Source organism: Saccopteryx leptura, chromosome 12, assembly GCF_036850995.1.
Source record: "Saccopteryx leptura isolate mSacLep1 chromosome 12, mSacLep1_pri_phased_curated, whole genome shotgun sequence".
NCBI classification, from domain to species: Eukaryota; Metazoa; Chordata; class Mammalia; order Chiroptera; family Emballonuridae; genus Saccopteryx; species Saccopteryx leptura.
In genome coordinates this window covers 54,370,136-54,389,084 of record NC_089514.1, presented here as the reverse complement: position 1 = coordinate 54,389,084, position 18,949 = coordinate 54,370,136, and the positions used below count along the sequence as shown (strand labels likewise).

General features: G+C 36.8%; 1 protein-coding gene across 3 annotated transcripts in view; it reads left to right on the top strand.

Annotated features, from left to right (window-relative positions):
* Window positions 1-18,949, top strand: part of SEMA3D (semaphorin 3D) — a 244,634-nt gene that overhangs the window by 92,375 nt on the left and 133,310 nt on the right. For all 3 annotated transcript variants that reach the window (XM_066353974.1, XM_066353975.1, XM_066353976.1), the window contains one exon: window positions 3,932-4,120. In XM_066353974.1, coding sequence (XP_066210071.1) covers window positions 3,970-4,120 — 151 coding nt within the window. In that variant the 5' untranslated portion in view covers window positions 3,932-3,969. The remainder of the gene's footprint in view (window positions 1-3,931; window positions 4,121-18,949) is intronic.

Here is an 18,949-nt window from a genome sequence, read left to right as displayed (position 1 = left end):
CTGGTAGGTCTGCGATTTTGGGGACATAGGATGGATGCTATCATGCTCTCCAGAGCCAAGATGGAAATACTGACTGCCATTGCCATGTGCCCCTCTTTGGGACAGTGTAAGACCAGCGAGGATGGCAGGGATGAGGGGGGTGGCTGACGCCCCATGTGCACGGACTGATTTCCTGGACTACGACCGGAGTGGGCATTGGCTCCTTTGTTGGATGGATTTACAGATTATGGATTTTGGACAATGTGAAATACCCTGATGGGGGTGGGGGTGGCTTTGCTGGAAGCACTCCCCTGCCCCGGGAAGCTTTTCCCATGGCTAGAAAGAAGGCCAAGGACATTTTGCGCTTTGGGCAAAGTGCTCAGAGACTGGTGAAGTGTACCTTTGTAACTGTTGAAACTGTATGATTTCTGCTGTTGTAATTTGTGTAATGTGCCTAATTTCCTTGCACAGGGATGCCGGTGATGTAGATTGTGGGTAGTAAAGTGAGCATAGGGGTGGATTGTTGGGCAGATAAAATGTATTATGCTCACTTTGTTAAAGAGGCCGTTGCCCAGGTGATATTAATGTGTGTTGAGAATCCTTTTAGCCTGGGGCTTGGTTTTGGGATTAAGCCTTTCCCACCCTTTTTGATGTGGGGTGGTACAATCCAATCATGCCTCAGAGCAGTGACTCTGTTTTAGAGACTTCCCTATTTTGTATATTGGATTAGAGGTTGTGAAGCTACAATATAAAATGGGGGCGGAACGGGAGCTTGGCCTCTTGGTTCCTGAGGTTAGCATGAGAGAGAGAGAGTAGAGCCAGCAGCGGGAGGAGGCCACGTGGAGGAGGCCAGGAAAAGCAGCCAAGATGGCGGAGTGCTGAGTGAGATGCCAGTTTGTACAGAGTTTGTATCTGGGATAAGGAAGGAGATGGGGAACTGAGGAGAATAAGGCTGGTGAGCTAGAAACCTTTGATTCTAGGAAACTCGGATAAGTCAGTGGCTTTCTGAGCACTGAATGCGATTGGGTTTTGGAGCCCAGTGTGTGTTTTTAATTGCCCGCTGGGTGCAAGCTAGGATTAAAGACTATGGCCCACCAGTTTTTGGCTCCGTTGTTTCTTTACCGACTGTCTGAATCCAATGCGAACCTGCATGGGCCGGGCTGCTGTGATGGTGGTCCTGGCCGCTGGCTTTACAAGGACTTAGGTTCGAAACCTCGAGGTCACCGGTTTGAGCACAGGCTCACCCAGCTTGAGGGCAGAATCGCTGGCCTGAACATGGAATTATAGGCATGACTCGATGGTCTCTGACTTAAGCCCAGAGTTTGCTGGTTTGAACTCAAGGTTGCTGTCTTGAGCAAGGGGTCACTGGCTCAGCTATTCCCCCACTCAAGGCACATATGAGAAAACAATCAATGAACAACTAAGGTGCCACAACTATGAGTTGATGCTTCTCATCTCTCTCCCTTCCTTCATCTTTCTCTCTTCCTGTCTGTTTGCCCCTGTCTTCTCTTTCTCTCTTACAAAAAAAAAAAAAAAAAGAAAGTTGAAGCAGAAGCAAGGACTATCTAAAATGCTCCCAGGAAGTGGATATGGCAAGACCTTTTCTGTGGGCTATTTCTTTAAAAGGCAGCAGTAACTGCAGAGAAGGAAGACAAGTTGAAGGACCGCATCAAGAGTTGAAGATCACTTCATTTTGCCATAATGAAACACACTTATAGACTTAGGGTTTAGAAGGCAAACTCGAGCTAAAGTCCAGAACAAATGTTTAAATCCAGCTTTTATTTGCCAGGTGACCTTGAGAGAACTGTTTAATTTGTACCTCAGTTTTCTCCTCTGTGAGATATTTGTCTATCTTTCTTGGCTGTCATTGGCATTAATAAATAAGGAGTAAAAGAATGCTTATTAGTATTTTTTAAAGTTTGATAAAAATTCAATTTGAATTGGGCAGTATGAAACTGAAAAATTTTAGGAGTGTCCCATCATCAGGAGTCAGGGGAAAGAATTATACAGAGAAAATGAGGAAGCAAAGAAAGGAAATTATTTGATTGGCTGTAGCTTAAGGCTTAGTTGGCTGTTTGTGATTGGTTGTTGTTATTGTTTTCAGTTCATGACTGTTGGGCAGATAAAATGTATTATGCTCACTTTGTTAAAGTGGCGCTGCCCACATGGAGGCCGTTGCCCAGGAGATATTAATGTGTGTCTCTGGGCAGGCAGAATCCCTGTAGCCTGGGGCTTGGTTTTGGGATTAAGCCTTTCCCACCCTTTTTGATGTGGGGTGGTACAATCCAATCATGCCTCAGAGAAGTGACTTTGTATTAGAGACTTCCCTATTTCGTATATTGGATTACAGGTTGTGAAGCTACAATATAAAATGGGGGCAGAACGAGAGTTTGCTCTCTTCGTTCCTGGGATGATTAGCATGAGAGAGCAGAGGGAGCAGAGCAGAGAGCAGAAAGAGGCCATGTGGCCAGGAGAAGCAGCCAAGATGGCGGAGTGCTGAGTGAGATGCCAGTTTGTGCAGTTTGTATCTGGGATAAGGAAGGAGATGGGGAACTGAGGAGAATAAGGCTGGTGAGCTAGAAACCTTTGATTCTAGGAAACTCGGATAAGTCAGTGGCTTTGTGAGCACTGAATGTGAGTGGGTTTTGGAGCCCAGTGTGTGTTTTTACTTGCCCGCTGGGTGCAAGCTAGAATTAAAGAAAATGGCCCACCAGTTTTTGGCTCCACTGTTTCTTTACCGACTGTCCGAATCCAATACGAACCTGCATGGGCCAGGCTGCTGTGATAGTGGCCCTGGCCCTGGCTTCTGGCTTTACAATGACTTTGAATCATTCATAGGCTTAGATTTCAGTTTGCTTACATAGGCCACTGTGCTCCATCTAATGGCCTCCTTCTTTAATTAATTTAGCAGCGTTAAGTCATTTAATTTGTGTAAAGCACTTCAAAAAAATGACCTAGTCATCTTGGCCAGTGGCTCAGTGGATAGAGTGTTGGCCTGGAGCACCAAGGTAGTCAGGTCGCCGGCTGGAGGCCACCTGGCTGGGCTGGCTTGATCCCAGAGTCACCGATCCCAGGGTTGTGGACTCCATCCAGGGCACCAGTTGGAGTCTTGTTCAGGGCATGTATGAGAAGGGATTAGTGGCACAAATAAGTAGAACAACACATTGATGCTTTTTTGTCTCTCTCTCCTTCCTCTTTAAAATGAAATGAAATACCTAGTATCATATAAATGAATGTTATTTGTAATTTTTATTATTAGGATTAGTTTGCAATATGTGTGGTTTAATTTATTTCATATCTTAAGAAAGACAACCAAGATGGCATATTGATGGCAGCTCATTAAGAACCACTGCCTTCCTCTTATAAACTCTACTTTACAGTTTGTTTTTCTATTCAGTGCTTTCCATGTAGAACAGTAAAGGTACAGCTAAGATCGCATTGTACCAGGCCTAAAATTGTACTGGTGGCCCTGACCTGATCATCTCCAATTTTCCCAACTTTAGATAGACTTTTAAAATATATTTTAAGTAAGAGAAGAACTCCCTCACAATGACAGCTTTTATTTGTTTTTGTTTGGGTATCTTTTCTTTCAGGGATGATAAGGGAATAGAGTAAGCTTTCGCCAGTGTTTTTATCAAACCAAAGAATTCATTAGGGACAGAAAGAGTTGGTTCCTTCTATATTTGCATAAAAAAACTTTCGTAGAAGAAGAGATGCTAGTTAACATAAATTGTTGATTTTAAATTATGCACTCATTTCCAAAACTGAAGAAAGCCAGACCTGAAGTGTATTACTCATTTCTGATTCATTTCCCTGGCAACAATTTGTAAGAGCAAACCAGGAGAAGAAGGAGCAGTTATTTTTTAGAATCCAAATACATTCATAAATTTATGGTAGTAAGTTTTGGGAAATCTGTAAACTATTAAATTAATAGTTCTCTTCTTGTTTTTAGATTGTTTCCACTATTTCAAAGAGACCATTGTTTTCATCATGAATGCTGATACAGATGAGAAACCAAAGTCCAAAAGCTACTCTTCTTATCTTTTTCATGCCTTGATATTGCTAAGCATGACCATGCTGTTTCTTCCGGTCACTGGAACTTCTAAGCAAAATATTCCACGACTCAAACTCACCTACAAAGGTAAGTGTGTCAATGTTTTTAGGTGGTCTCTCTGATTATGTATTTATTCTATTTATAAATGCATGCTGACTACACTGACATGTTTATAGTACTGGTGTTAGTTAATACAAATATTATAGAACACAAAGGCCAGTTATTTATTTTATTGTGAGGAAGATGGATGCCCAAACTGTCTGTGCACATATACTTTCATTCCATTATTTTGAATGATCAACTACTTATGAGAAAAATTAGGAAATTTTGGTCTGCAAGTTATAATCAGTTTTGTACAAAAACAAATCAATCTCTAAAAACAGAAGAAAAACAATATACTGTAGCTGCTACTATCTGGTTTATTCCTAGAGGGGAATATTTTTAAAAACAGGTAGATATCTTCAAAATAATTAGCACTCTAGAATACTTTCCACATCTCAAGTATAGACATTTTTTATTATTTAAAAAAAGCAGCATGAAAGTCGTAAAAAGATGAAAAAAACTTTCAGAAATAAAATCTGCTAAGCTAATTGTTTTTTAATATTTAAATTAATATAAAACAAAGTTTATGTAAGTTACTTTGATCATCTTGTGTGTATGTCTGTATAATACACATATGTATATACATATATATGAGAGAGAAGACAGAGTGCCAAGCTTCATGCTCAAAGGCTAATTTTTGGTTTTGTTTTCTGTGATATACTCTTGGCTTCTTTAATAGCTTAAATAATGAGAAGAATGTAGCAGACTCAGACTCCTCTATTCTGAATTTAGCAGATAAAAAATTTTACTGGCAGTTTTAATATACTCTGATCTTTAAGACAACATTTTTTCAGCTTAAATTAAATACCAATAATAAAAGCTGATTTGATGTCAAATATAAGTGTAAATGAAATTAGCATATTATAACCATTACACATTTTTATATGTTGGTATTTATTTGGAATTTATAAATTAAAGAGTTAAGGCAAAATATTATTTTTGCATTTTTATAGTATTATTGAAAATCTAGAACATATAAAACTTAATTTATAGTTAAAAAACTAATTTGTGCCTGACCAGGCAGTGGCGCAGTGGATAGAGCATCGGACTGGGATGCAGAAGACCCAGGTTCAAAACCCTGAGGTCACCGGCTTGAGCACAGGCTCATCTGGTTTGAGCACAACTCACCAGCTTGAACCCAAGGTCTCCGGCTTGAGCAAGGGGTTACTCGGTCTGCTCTGCCCCCCCCCCCCAACAAGGTACATATGAGAAAGCACTCAATGAATAACTAAGGTGCTGCAATGAAGAATTGATGCTTCTCATCCCCCTTCCTGTCTGTCTGGCCCTATCTGTCCCTCTGTCTGTCTCTTTCTCTGTCTGTCACAGAAATAAAAAACTAATTTGTGGTCGAGGGGATGATTGACTGGAAAGGAAGAAGAGTAAACTTTCTGCGCTTATAGAAATGTTTTCTATCTGGATGAGGATGTGAATCACACAAGTATATGGATTTTTCACAACCCTTCATATTGCACATGTCAGATGTGTTCATTTACCTATATTTAAAATTATCTTGGGAAAAGAACAGCAAATATTGAAACAATAAAAATATGTAGAAAGCTTGAAAATGAAGACATGAAAATAAAAGAGGAAACATCTGATTCTATGATAAAGTGAATAACACAAGAATATTGCATCCATAAGGTAAAAATGAAAGAGACCAGATTTACAAAGAAGCTTTAATAATAGCTAATAATCAGCAACTGTGGATTCATTAGAGCAAAGCATTAATATAAGGACTATATGAACTATGCCACTTCATCCTCACCACCACCCTGTGAGGTGGGAATTATTATCATTTCTTTTCCTACTTATGAGGATACTAAGGTGCTGAGAAATTGAGAAATTTGTCGGGATCTCAAAATAGTACATGGTTCAGCTCCTGAGTCAAAGCCATGCTGCAGAGGATCTTAGTGCCTAATCGTATCTCTCAAACCCTAGACATAAGTAGTTCTTCCCAGAGGCACTTGCTACCACACTGAACTTTAAAGTTTACAGAAGCATCATGCTGATATTTAACTAACTATATAAGTTTCAATTGTTAAAATTGAATGGAGTTGAAGAAGATTACATGCTCTATTTAAGATCATTAGATGGCGAAAAAAGGATAAAGAAAAAAATCACTGGATGGACAAAATAGATTTACAGATTTGTGGGATTTCGCACTCTTTGATAAAATTATGGGGAAAAAAAGTAAATTGTCATTGTGGTAATTGATATTCATAATCAAATTTTCATATAAGTGATTGTAAAATTTTAACTCAAATGGTAAACTGATCATTTAAAAATAACAAGTTAAATTCTTAAAAAATAGAAAAAATAATAAGTTTTCCCCTAGACGGTTTTTGTATTAATAAATGTCTTTAGACTTGGAATCAACTGTATTAGAGTTTAAAATCCTGCTTTATTTATCTCATAGATTCTCATACCTCTCAGTACCTAGTGCTTATATAAAATGAGAACTGGTATAAGTATTGGAATATTCTTTGGATAATTTTTATATTAAGTATACTTCTGAAATGTATTTTTAGGTATTTATCTACATGTAGGTTATATACATATCAAAGGCTGCTTAACAGTAGCAATGATTAACTGTAGGGTAGGAATTATAGAAATCTCCTCCCAGCTCAACCCCAATAGTCACACACACACAGACAGGCACACTACTATGGGCTCCCTGTGGTTGCTACCAACCATTCATTTCGAGATTGTATGCTAACAGTCATTTGGCTAGGAGAATTACTGACAATTTTTACTTCTCTTTCTACTTTAAAAAATGTGTATCTTTCTTCTCTTTGGAATCATTAGTTCGGCACTATGAAGTCTACATTTTCTATTAACTTTAAAAATTTTCCACCGTTTCCATATCCACCTCTTCTGTAGCATATCTGAGAGTTGAGAAAGACAGAAGTTCAAGTCCTGACAATACTGCTTTATAAAACTGGCCTATTCCTGAATATACAAAATTATGACATAAAAATACTGCTAATTTAGGGTTATGGTGAGAATAATTGCTTGCATACCACATTCCTACTTCTAAGATAATAATCACAACTCTGCCTTGGCATTTCTATCTTTCTTTCTTTCTCTTATTATTCGGACTAGTAAATTGAGATCAGCTAGTACTACCCATTGCTCAGACAGTTTTGAGAGACTAAAAGTTTGTATTTGGGCACGGAAACACTGTAAAATGTGGGGTTAGAAAAATCAGCCAAAATGAAACTTTAATTTGGTTTTCAAAAATAATTAATTTTTATGGGCACAAAATCACCTTTGTTTTGCTTTCCCTAACTCACACACTTGCTTAGGTACTGATTAGAGACCCAGGCAGCGTCCCTAGAGTTAGCTCTTTTGAACAGCTGGAAGATTATTTTAAAGGATTTCTTAAAGGCCAACAGAATGTAATAATCATTTTATCCAAAGAATGCTTTTTGATAAAGACTTAGCTTTGAACCCTTAAATCCACAGGAGCTTGTTTGGTTCCATTGTTGTATAAAGAGATTTCTCTTTAGTTGCATATTTTGAATTTTTGTACATTTATTCATGCTAAATCTGTTTCTTCAGTAATGAGTAAGAAACCTTGAATCAGGATGTTCTATATTTCTGGATGTGTGTACGTGGTGTGTATGTGTGTATGTGTGTATGGTCTTTTAAGTTTTTTATTGAATTTATTACAATGATTTTGGTTAATAAAAGTATATACGTTTCAGGTGTACAGTTCTATAACACATCATCTGTATATTGTTTTCTGTGTTCACCACTCCGAGACTGTATAGTCTGTTTTCTAAGTACATCCTTTTGAGCCTGGCATAGTGAGAATTTAAGTATCAATACCATTGGAATATTTTTCTCTCAAAAATTTTGCTATCTCGCCTGATCGGGCGGTGGCGCAGTGGATGGAGCGTTGGACTGGGATGCGGAAGGATCCAGGTTCAAGACCCCGAGGTCACCAACTGGAGCGCAGGCTCATCTGGTTTGAGCAAAAAGCTCACTGGCTTGGACCCAGGGTTGCTAGCTCCAGCAAGGGGTTACTCAGTCTGCTGAAGGCCCTCGGTCAGGGCACATATAAGAAAGCAATCAATGAACAACTAGGAGGTTGCAGCGCGTAACGAGAAACTAATGATTGATGCTTCTCATCTCTCTCTGTTCCTGTCTGTCTGTCCCTGTCTATCTCTGCCTCTGTAAAAAAAAATAAAAAAAAATAAAAATTTTGCTATCTCAAAGAATCACAGTAAACCTGCAAAGCAGCAGCCAGTCAACACTGAACCCACATATATAAGACATCAGAAGGAAACTAACCTACCTAATAGTTACCATATATCCACCCATTCTAATACAAATATGTATTGAGCCAACACTGTGCCTGGCACTGTTTTAAGTCAGAGATAAGTCACTCTCCTCTTTGAATTTCTTTTCCAGATAGGGATATAGACAATGAACAAGTAAATAAATGAATAATATTTAAAATAGTGGGAAGGGTTATGAAGAATATGAAGCAAGAGTGTGAGTGGGTCCAGAAACCTCCTTAGACTGTATCATGTTGATGTTTTATGTCACTATAAAAAACCAATTGTTTTTATACCCATTTTATAGATCAGAAACCTGTGGCTCAGAGCTTAAGGCATAGGCCCAAAGCAAGAAGCCATTAAATGGCAGAACTAACCTGTGTGTGTTCATCTCTCTAGTTCAAAGCCCATGCTCTAGCCATCTTGTGTCCTTGACAGAAACATTATATATTCAGGAACACAAATATAAAGAAAAAAAACCCACAAGGTTTCACCATTACTTCTTTGGCAGTGTGTTCTTTTCAATAACTACAAATAGCACTAGTTATTTTTTTGCCCCTTAAAACTTACTTTCCTAGAAAAGAAAGACTTATAGCACCTTTAAAATTTTTATCTGTTATTGTATAACTAAACATTAATGTAGTGTATAGAATGGTTATTTGTATTGTTGCAATTTTCCGAGAAATGAGTGGATACGTCCATATATTTATTTTATTTGAACAATTACTTTGTTTACCAATGAAATGTGGGATGTATCTTAAGTAGAGGTTCATGGCTATTTGACTCATCTTAACTCTTTTGATTGAACTAATCTAACATTAGCTTGATTATCTCAATTCAGTGTAATGGTGGAAGGAAACAGGTTCTGAGGCCAAACTTCTAGTCTTAACTTGCTGTTACTAGTTAAGTGGACGTTTACTTTTTGTGCTGCAGTTTTCTTATTATTTCTGTGAAATATCATTATCATGCTAGATGTTAATGCTTGGTCCTAAACCAAAGGTTTCTCTCTGTAAATAAGTTTGAAAAATATAGCTTCCTCTTGGGTGTCTACAACGTTATTAAAATTGCTTCTGTTTACTCCCAAAGCATTTTCTACTTGAGTCAGTTTTCCTCATCCAGGTAACACACAGGAATTGTAAATTTATTAAAGGTACTTTGCAGGATTTTAACCTTGTGGTCTTCTAGTTGTTGACAAGCTCTTACAGTTAAACAGGTCACTGTTAACCTTGATTAGTTTTTTTGAGTAGTTGGTAGTCCCCAGAGTTGGTTAAAATGAATCATAAAATCATTCTTTAGTTCATACATGTAGTCTGGGTATTTTTTTTTCCAAAATAGTGGGGAAAGTAGATAGCTTGCTGTGAAAATGTTCTGCTAAAGTACTTACTGAAGAAACACTATCAATCTTATAGTAAGAATTTTTATTTTATGTGTTTTTTCTATAAACAAGTCATTGAAGGTTTAATTTTGGTGGATGTGCCATATTTGAATGGACACACTTGTTTTCCCAGACGTATCTTCTCTAAATGGAGGCTGTGCAGTTAGGATTCCATAGGTTTAAGAGTTCTAGGGTAGTTTTATTGTGTATTTGATATAGTACTGTCAGCAGTTCATAACAATACTTTCTGAATGTTCACTATGTTTCTGGCCTTATTCTGTCAACAAGGGGATATATCAGCAAACAGAAGAGGCAAAATTCCCTGTCATCATGCAGCCTATATTCGGATATGAAAAGGCAGACCATAATAAGTACACCATATGGCAAGATACAAGATGATAAGTGCTATGGAGAAAAATGAATGAATCAGGAATGTTAGCCAAAGAGTAGTGAGGTGTAGTAGTCAGGGAAGAGATCACTAAGAGAGTGTTGTTCTCATAAATATTTAAAGAACAGTTGCAAGTCATGTATTGAGAATTGAGAAGTGAATTGGGAGTGGGGCAAAAGGAATAGCAGGTGCAAAGATCCTGAGGTAAAAAAAAGTATCTGGCATGTCCAATGATCCTAAAAGACAGTATGGCTAAACAGCAGTGCAATGGCTGAAAGAAGATTATTTAGAGTTAACAGAAGGAAGAAGATTAGTGCTTCCACTGCTGCTGTTGTTAAAACATTGCCTTTTCATCTGCATGTTATGAGAATCCACTATAGATGTTCTAGCACACATGTGACATGATCTGACTGTCATTGTAGAATCACTCTGGTTTCTGTGTTGTGAATACACTGAAAGGAAGAATTCAGATATATAGGGAATCAAGTTTGAGGCTACTGTAATAATTTGGTCTATGAACCAGACTGGTTGCAGTGGAGAAAGAAAAAAAGGATATGAAGGGAGAGGTAACAGTATTTGTTGATAGATTGAATATAAAATAAGATATAAAGTTATAAAATCTGACTCTATAGGTGTCTTGTTTGTTTGTTTTTGGTTTAAAACTTAAGTTACTATTAATTGAGATGGCAAAGATTGTGAGAGAATTTGGTTTGGGAGGTCAAGTAGACATATTTGTTAGAGGAGGCTATTAGATTTCTATGTGAGATGTCAAGAAGGCATCCAAGTATATATACCTTATGGAGTTTATGGGAGATGTCAGCTGGAGATATGAATTTGGCAGTTAACTGATAGACATTTTTAAGTCCCTGAGATTCCGCTTGACCTGTGGTGGTGCAGTGGGTAAACTGTTGATGTGCAATGCTGAGGTCATTGATTCAAAACCCAGACTTGCCTGGCCAAGGCACATATGAGAAGCAACTACTATGAGTTGATGCTTCCCATTGCCCCCCCCCCAACTCTTTTCTCTCTGTGTCTCTCCTCTCTTTAAAATCAATAAATAAAATCTTTAAAAAAAATAAATCTCTGAGACTGTGTCATGATAAAAGGATTTTAAAAGAATTAGGAAGCTAGAGTCCTGGATTACTAAATCAGGAAATTAGAGAAAGGAGGAATGAGTATCAAAGTGAACTAAAAAGAAATATCCAGGTGTGTAGGAGAAAAATCAGGAGTTGTAGAATAGAGGAACTTAAAGAAAGGAAGTAAAGCAAAAGGGATTATCAGCAATGTCATGTTCAGCTAATTGTTATAAAAGATGAGAAATAAAAATTAACGTGAGATTTAACATTGAAGCCCTGGCTGGCAGTCTCAGTGGTAGAGCATCAGCCCAGTGTGTGTAAGTCCCAGGTTCCATTCTTATCCAGGGCACACAGGAGAAGCACCCATTTGCTTCTCCACTCTTCCCCTTCTGCTTTTTTTCTCTCTCTTCCCCTCCTGCAGCCAAGGCTCCATTGGAGCAAAGTTGGGCCAGGCGCTGTTGATGTCTCCATGGCCTCCACCTCAAGTGCTAGACTGGCTCTGGTTGCAGCTGAGCAACCCCCAAGATGGGCAGAGCATCGCCCCCTGGTGGAATTGCTGGGTGGGTCTCAGTTGGATGCACGAGGAAGTCTGTCCTCTCTGCCTCCTCACTTCTCACTTCAGAAAAATACAAAAAATATATATACATAAAAAATGATAATAATTAAAAATAATAATAGATTTAACATCAAGAGTTCATTGTTGTTGATGAGAGCAATATCTGAATGTGGGAACCATAGGACAATTAGAATGGATTCTTATAGGCTAAGTTGTAGGCTAAGGAGCTAGAGACAATTAGAATTAATTATTTCAAGGACTCTTCCTATAAAGAAGACTTGAACAGTAGTAACTGGAAGAACAATGTGATCAAGAGACTTGTTTTATCATGTGCTAAATAACAGCATATTTATATGCTAATTGGAAAGATCTAGGACTCTAATGGGAAAGATCAGAAGAGATGTGGGATAATCCATACACTATTGAATAAAATATTAATGAAACTATTTTTTCTCTAAAAACAGGCTACTTTTAGAACAAAAGTTAATAAAAGTGTTATTTTGTATAATAAACTATTATCTGTTTCATCATCAGTGTCAATTGTCTAGATGGAAAGAGAAGGTAAACAGATTCAAAATGTATTCAAGGAGAAATGTGTTCACTTTGATATAGTAATAAAGGTAATAAATAATATATATGCTTTAAAAATTGATATATAAGGATTTGGAAATAAAACTCCAGAAAGGTTAAATAATAACCCAATGGTCATATAAGTGAATAATTAAAAAACTGATCTAAGTCTGCTACTTTTCAATTCAGTAGTGTTTGTACTACAACTTGCTTGTCTTCTACCCTATTATATAATAATAATTAATATCTGTTTCAGTGTATGTGGAACACTGTTCTAAACATTATTAATCTGTAGAGGTTCACAAACTGGTAGAAGTTACACAATAATATGAGGTAATACATGTTATCATATTGCCATACAAATATCATTACAAAAAGTGTTTCTGCATTTAAGAAGATGCACTAAAAATCATTGAAGTCTACAGTGGTCAGTGATGTCCTCCTGGTGGGATCAACGACACCTGTGTCATGAAACACTTTGATTGTGTGTTTGGTTATACATAAAAGTGAAAGGGACTTTAGAAGGGCCATAGCTTAAGTGAGTGGTTCTCAAACTTTTTGAAGTCGGGGCGCATTTAAAATCCTGCAAGTAATTGTAGCTGCACTATATACAAATTTCTGAGAAATATGTTATAATAATTAAGTCAAATATTAAAGAAAAAATATAAAGTCCAAGCATGCTTTTATGGTAATTAAACAAAATAAATATGACAAAATTAAATCTATTCTGACATTAAAAAACATATTTATGTTACATTTATTGAGTTATGTTTTTTAGAATTCATAAAAAAGAGGGGTTAAAAATAAAAAAAGATTAAAAAAGTTATCTTTTTTATATATAGATATATTCTTAGTAATATTTAGTAAATTCGGCAGGTCCCAGCACAAATGTGTTAAGTTTTTAATTCATACATATCGTCTTAACTTTACACCAAACAACTGATAGAAGAAACTTGCCTCCAGTCTTTCCCAGGGAACATGGGGGGTAGTGTAAACAATTCTGTACCACAATTTAACAGCCTTTTGCAACCTAATCAGGCTAGTGAGGTGGGGGGTTGGGCAGACTGTCAGTTTACAGCCAATTCCTCACATTTCTGTCTCCCAAAAATATAAACTCCAAAAACCCTGTTGGTTTTTGGTCCCCAACAGGCACATATTTCTCTGGAATACCACAGGGTACACCTGGAAATCTTCTAGAGTGCACCAGTGTGTCCTGTTGCACACTTTCAGAACCACTGGCTTAAGTAAAGGCATTTTTGGGCAATTAAACCCAGTCAGCTATTTTTCAGTTAAAAAAGTTTTTTTTGAACAGATCTTATGTGTAGTTAGTTAGTTTATTATTTTATAAATTATTGAGGCGATGAAAAATTTTATATGCAACTGTTTGTTTTATGACTTCTCTTACCTAAAATTTGGCTCTAATACCTTAGGTCTTATTAAAGAATTTTTACAACAAGTTTCTTTCACTACATCTGTAAAATATAAAATTATGGACATTTTAAAAATGAATTTTCTGGGATCTTTCTTAACAGAAAATTTGACAAATGGCTCTTTGTTTCTTAAGAACTACTAATATTCATTTTGCATTTTTGTAGGTGTCTATTAAACATGTTGATTCAATTCTATTAATTCAAAAGAGGCATAAATTAGAACTAAAGTGTTTTTTACTTATAAAGATACTCATTAAGGGGTTTTTCGACTGAAGCCACAGAGTGCAAGACACAGTAGAGAACATAAGATAAATATTTTAGTAATCCCAGTGGAATGGTTAAGTGGAGGAAGCAAAGGTTTGAACATGTCTGTGAGTATAGTCCATAAATGTAGAGTTGTTTTGAAAAAGAATCTTGTTTTCCTAAGTAATGCTAAATCTGAAAATATAAATTATAGCTGTCATGGTTAATAGGTATTAGAGTTAGAAGACATGGATAAACTATTATCTATTTTTTAGCTCTTTCTCTGTCATGTACTGTTCATGCTGCATTAGAATGATTATTTGCTCCAAGTCTAGGTTTTCTATTTGGAAATGAATGATAATCCTGCTTCTCCTTGAGTTCTAATTAAATAATATAAGGAAGGTGGAAGGCTCCTTGGATATTATTAGGCATGAAATGGATGTTATGGCAGGCTTCAAAGAAGAGTATACATATATTATTGAATTAATTAAAGTAAGATATGAAGAAAACTTAAGGTCTTTAAAAATATAATTATATTTAGGCATCATGGGTAGAATTCTTGCTGCCATGGATAATAGGAAATTTACTTGAAAGTCAATAATAAATCATAACTTGTTATAGTTGTATCTTCCTTCTAGATTAATACATATTACATTTAATGGTACTTTTTTGTATGAGAAAACAGGATGAAAGTATATATTTTATGGTTTTAAACTAAGCAGGTCATTTCTTATTTAAAGCAATGAAGTTAGTTATAACTTAAGTTACATAAATTAGAGATATACAGATTGGAACAATGTAGAATTGTAAAAAATCATAATAATAATAATTTAGTCATGTTACATAAATTACTACATGTCATCATTTAAAAGTTTAAGAGATATTCTCATGTGAAAAAGGAAGGAGTCCAGCTCTTTAGTGCACTGGGCCACGGTGTTCTTTTAGCTTTTCTGTTAAAACTGTGGTTCAAGGACCAGTAGCATCAGCATAATCTGAGGACTTGTTAGACATACAGAATCTCAGGCTCCCTCCTAAACTTCTAAATAGGAATCATAGCTTAACAAGCCTCCCCGCTGATTTGAGTGCTTGTTAAATCCTGAGAAGAACTGCTCTAGGAAGTTGTGTTTTAGCATCCAGCCTCTCCCTCCCCAACACCAGCATCTGGAGATCACTTTGGGATCTTTTTAGGACTGCAAAGCATTAGAGCCACAATTGGGTCTTCAAATGGCACATTATCCTCTCTCAATTATTAATAAGCCTGTAATAAATCCTGATTTAGATGGAAGGTAGATAAACCAATGCAAACACAAATCTCTAGTTTGAAAAATCATTAAATGTTTATTAAACTTATATGCAAGAAGTGGTCATGAGTTATATAGCAGAGGTTTAGACATTGTTCTTATCTGTAAGGGTTTGTAGTCTTCTTCAGGGATAAAATAACTGCAGAAAGATTAGTGCCATAAGATTAGGGTACAGAAAAGCAAACACTTAAAAGAATTTCAGAGGCAGTTGGGTATGAAATTGAACTTTGAACACTGGATGAAATTTCAGGTTTACTAAGCAAAGTGTATGTTGCCATTGGAGGATTTTGATCATAAAATTGACCTAACTTAATTGTGATTTGTGGGGGAAAAAAGGAACAGACAGCATTACATGGTAAGGGTTGGTGGTAGGTAGGGGAACACATAGAACAATGTTGTTTATGAGCCTGTAACAGTAATTTAGAGTAGTAAGATGTGTCTTCACTGGCTGACAATAAGAATAAGTATTTGATAAGAAGAATAGGAAATTTGCATGACAGTATCTATAATGCTTGAAATTTAGCTGGATGTTGGTGCAAGTGAAATGAAATAGACTTAGAGGTTCCAATTATTTAAACTGGGGGAAAGAGTAAGGCAATACAGAAGAGAAACTAAAGATGATCCTGAGAATTTGAGCCTGGAGTCTAGGTCATGTCATTAAAGTCATTAAAGTAAATAGGATGAGATGGTTGCAGGAAAACAACAATACAAAGCAAGCTACTGCAAATTTGAACTGCAACTTTGAAGAGGCAGTGAGGTTTAGGCTTGTCTACTTTGAAGTCACAGTAGAGAACTAAAAATTTATGACAGAAAAACAATTTATAGGAAGCATTATTTCATTTCTTACACCCTATACATACTGCCCGAATTTGGGAGAACATTTATTTCATGATTTGTTTTTAATCTCCCTCTTGGAAGTGTCTGTGTATTTTCTGATGCAAATTCTCTGCACACCTCTACCAGGATTACCCTCCTAAGGTAGTTGATCAGAGGACCCTTTCTGGAGAAAGCCTAGAGGAAAATTCTATAGCTATTTGACTTCTGTTTATTCTGAGTGGATAGCCAAGCTGACATTTTTCTGAATCGATGGAAATTAAATTCCAGCTCAGACTTCACACTGAGTACCCAGCATGATGAGTGAAAACCGCCACCACCAACAAAACCAGGACAGATTCAGGCCAATTACTTTAAATTTCATAATAGCAACAGCGAGGTGGTGATTCAAATAATTGCTGGGAAAAATAGAAGACACATTCAAAGGCTGTGGGATATGGATAGCATCAAACATCTCAGCCGTGACTTGGAAAGCTGGAAGATAATCTATTATGCCACAGAACTCTAAAGATGAATATAGATCAACCAGAATTCTGTAGTTGACCGAACTATTAATAAAAGTAAATTAGAAACATTTTCACAAATGAAAAGTTTTTAAAATTTGTCTTAAGGAACCTTTCTTAGGAAACTTCTGGAGATGTCCTCACCAAAATAGAAAATAAATCAAGGGGAGCCCTTGTGGGTTGACTCAGCAGTACAGTGTTGGCCCAGCTTGTGGGAGTCCTGGGTTTGATTCCCAGTCAGGGCACACAGGAGAAGTGACCATCTGCTTCTCCACCCCTCCCTCTCTTGCTTTTCTCTCTCTTCCCATCCTGCACCCATGACTCAGATGGTTTGAGCAGTTTGGCCCTGAGGAACTGAGAATGGCTCCATGGTCTTACCTCAGGTGCTGAAATAGCTCCTTATGGAGCAGCGGCCCAAGATGGCTGAGCATCGCCTCCTAGTGGGCTTGCCAGGTGGATCTTGCTTGGGGTGTTTGGGGTAGTCTGTCTCTCTGTCTCCCCACCTCTTACTTAATAAAAAAGAAAGAAAGAAAGACAGAAAGAAAGAGAGAAAGAGGAGGGGAGGTTGGGGAGGGCAGGGGGGGGAGGAGGGAAGGGGAGGGAAGGAGGGAAGAACAGGGAAAGGAAGGGAAGGGAAGGAAAAGGAAGGGAAGAAATCGAATAAAGGGGGAAGATGTGGGATCCAGGAAAGATGGGTTCATAATAGAAGAGTGGTTGAAGGAAGTTTAAGCTAGCCATTTCTCAGGTGAGAGATCAGCCAGTCAACATTGCAGAAAGAGAAAGAAAGGCCCTAAAAGGAATATCTGTGGGAGAAGAAATAAAAACACTGACAGAATTTAATCTGAAAATTTTATGGAGACATTTTTCAGGAAGTGTGGTAAAATTTGATCATGATCTTATAGAAAAACAAGCAAATGTTACAATGGAGAAATTATTAATAAGAGCAATGTTTTTCAAGAAAGAAAGTTTAATCAGAAAACATTACTTTTCTAAATAAGGGAGAATATTTACTTTGGAATAGTAATGGAATCATTAAATACAGGTTTCATAAAATGGACATATTGTAATGATTGCAAAAAGAATTAGCATAAAAAAGCTAAAGTTCTCAACTTCTATAAACAGAAATTCAATGGAAATGTCTAGAAATGACATTTTAAAAGATAGTAATATATAAATGTTACAGACAAATATGAAAATGAATAGAAAATAAACTAAATGTTTAATATGAGGGTTAGGTTTGGGGTGGACAGAGGATGAAATGGGAATAGATGGGCTTATATATGTCTTTTAACATTACCTTTTGATAAACATATGCTTAACTTTGATATAATTAGTGTTTTTAAGTAATATTTTAAAAATATTGTTATCTTTTCAGTTATTCTTGTAAATCTTTGCTCTATAAATTAATTTTTTTTAAATTTTTTTATTTATTCATTTTTAGAGAGGAGAGAGAGAGGGAGAGAGAGAGACAGAGAGGGAGAGAAGGGGGGAGGAGCTGGATGCATCAACTCCCATATGTGCCTTGACCAGGCAAGCCCAGGGTTTCGAACCGGCGACCTCAGTATTTCCAGGTCGACGCTTTATCCACTGTGCCACCACAGGTCAGGCATAATTTGTAATGACCTTAACTTGAATTATTTACTCCAGTCAAATTTGTCTTGCTTTTTAAAATCTGTAGTAGATGGAAGATTAAGGTATGCCTGAGTTGGTTGTTGTTGGTTTTTTTGTTTTTTTTTTTTGTTTGTTTGTTTGTTTTTACAGGAACAGAGAAAGTCAGAGACAGGGATAGATAGGGACAGACAAACAGGAACGGAGAGAAATGAGAAGCATCAATCATCAGTTTTTCACTGCGACACCTTAGTTATTCATTGTTTGTTTTCTCACATGTGCCTTGACCACGGGCCTTCAGCAGACCGAGTAGCCCCTTGCTCGAGCCAGCGACCTTGGGTCCAAGCTGGTGAGCTTTTTGCTCAAGCAGATGAGCCTGTGCTCAAGCTGGTGACCTCGGGGTCTCGAACCTGGATCCTCTGTATCCAAGTCCGATGCTCTATCCACTGCGCCACATCCTGGTCAGGCCCTTTCTGAGTTTTTAAAAATTAAAAACATATACTTGATTGAAAACAAATCCATATTCATTTGTGACTCGATGTTTTGATTTTAAGCATGTCTTGAAATTTGAAAAGGGAGAAATTCTCAATACTTTGAAAGGAATTAAAAAAAATAATTGGCAAAGTAAAATTAGTCTTCCCCTGAGT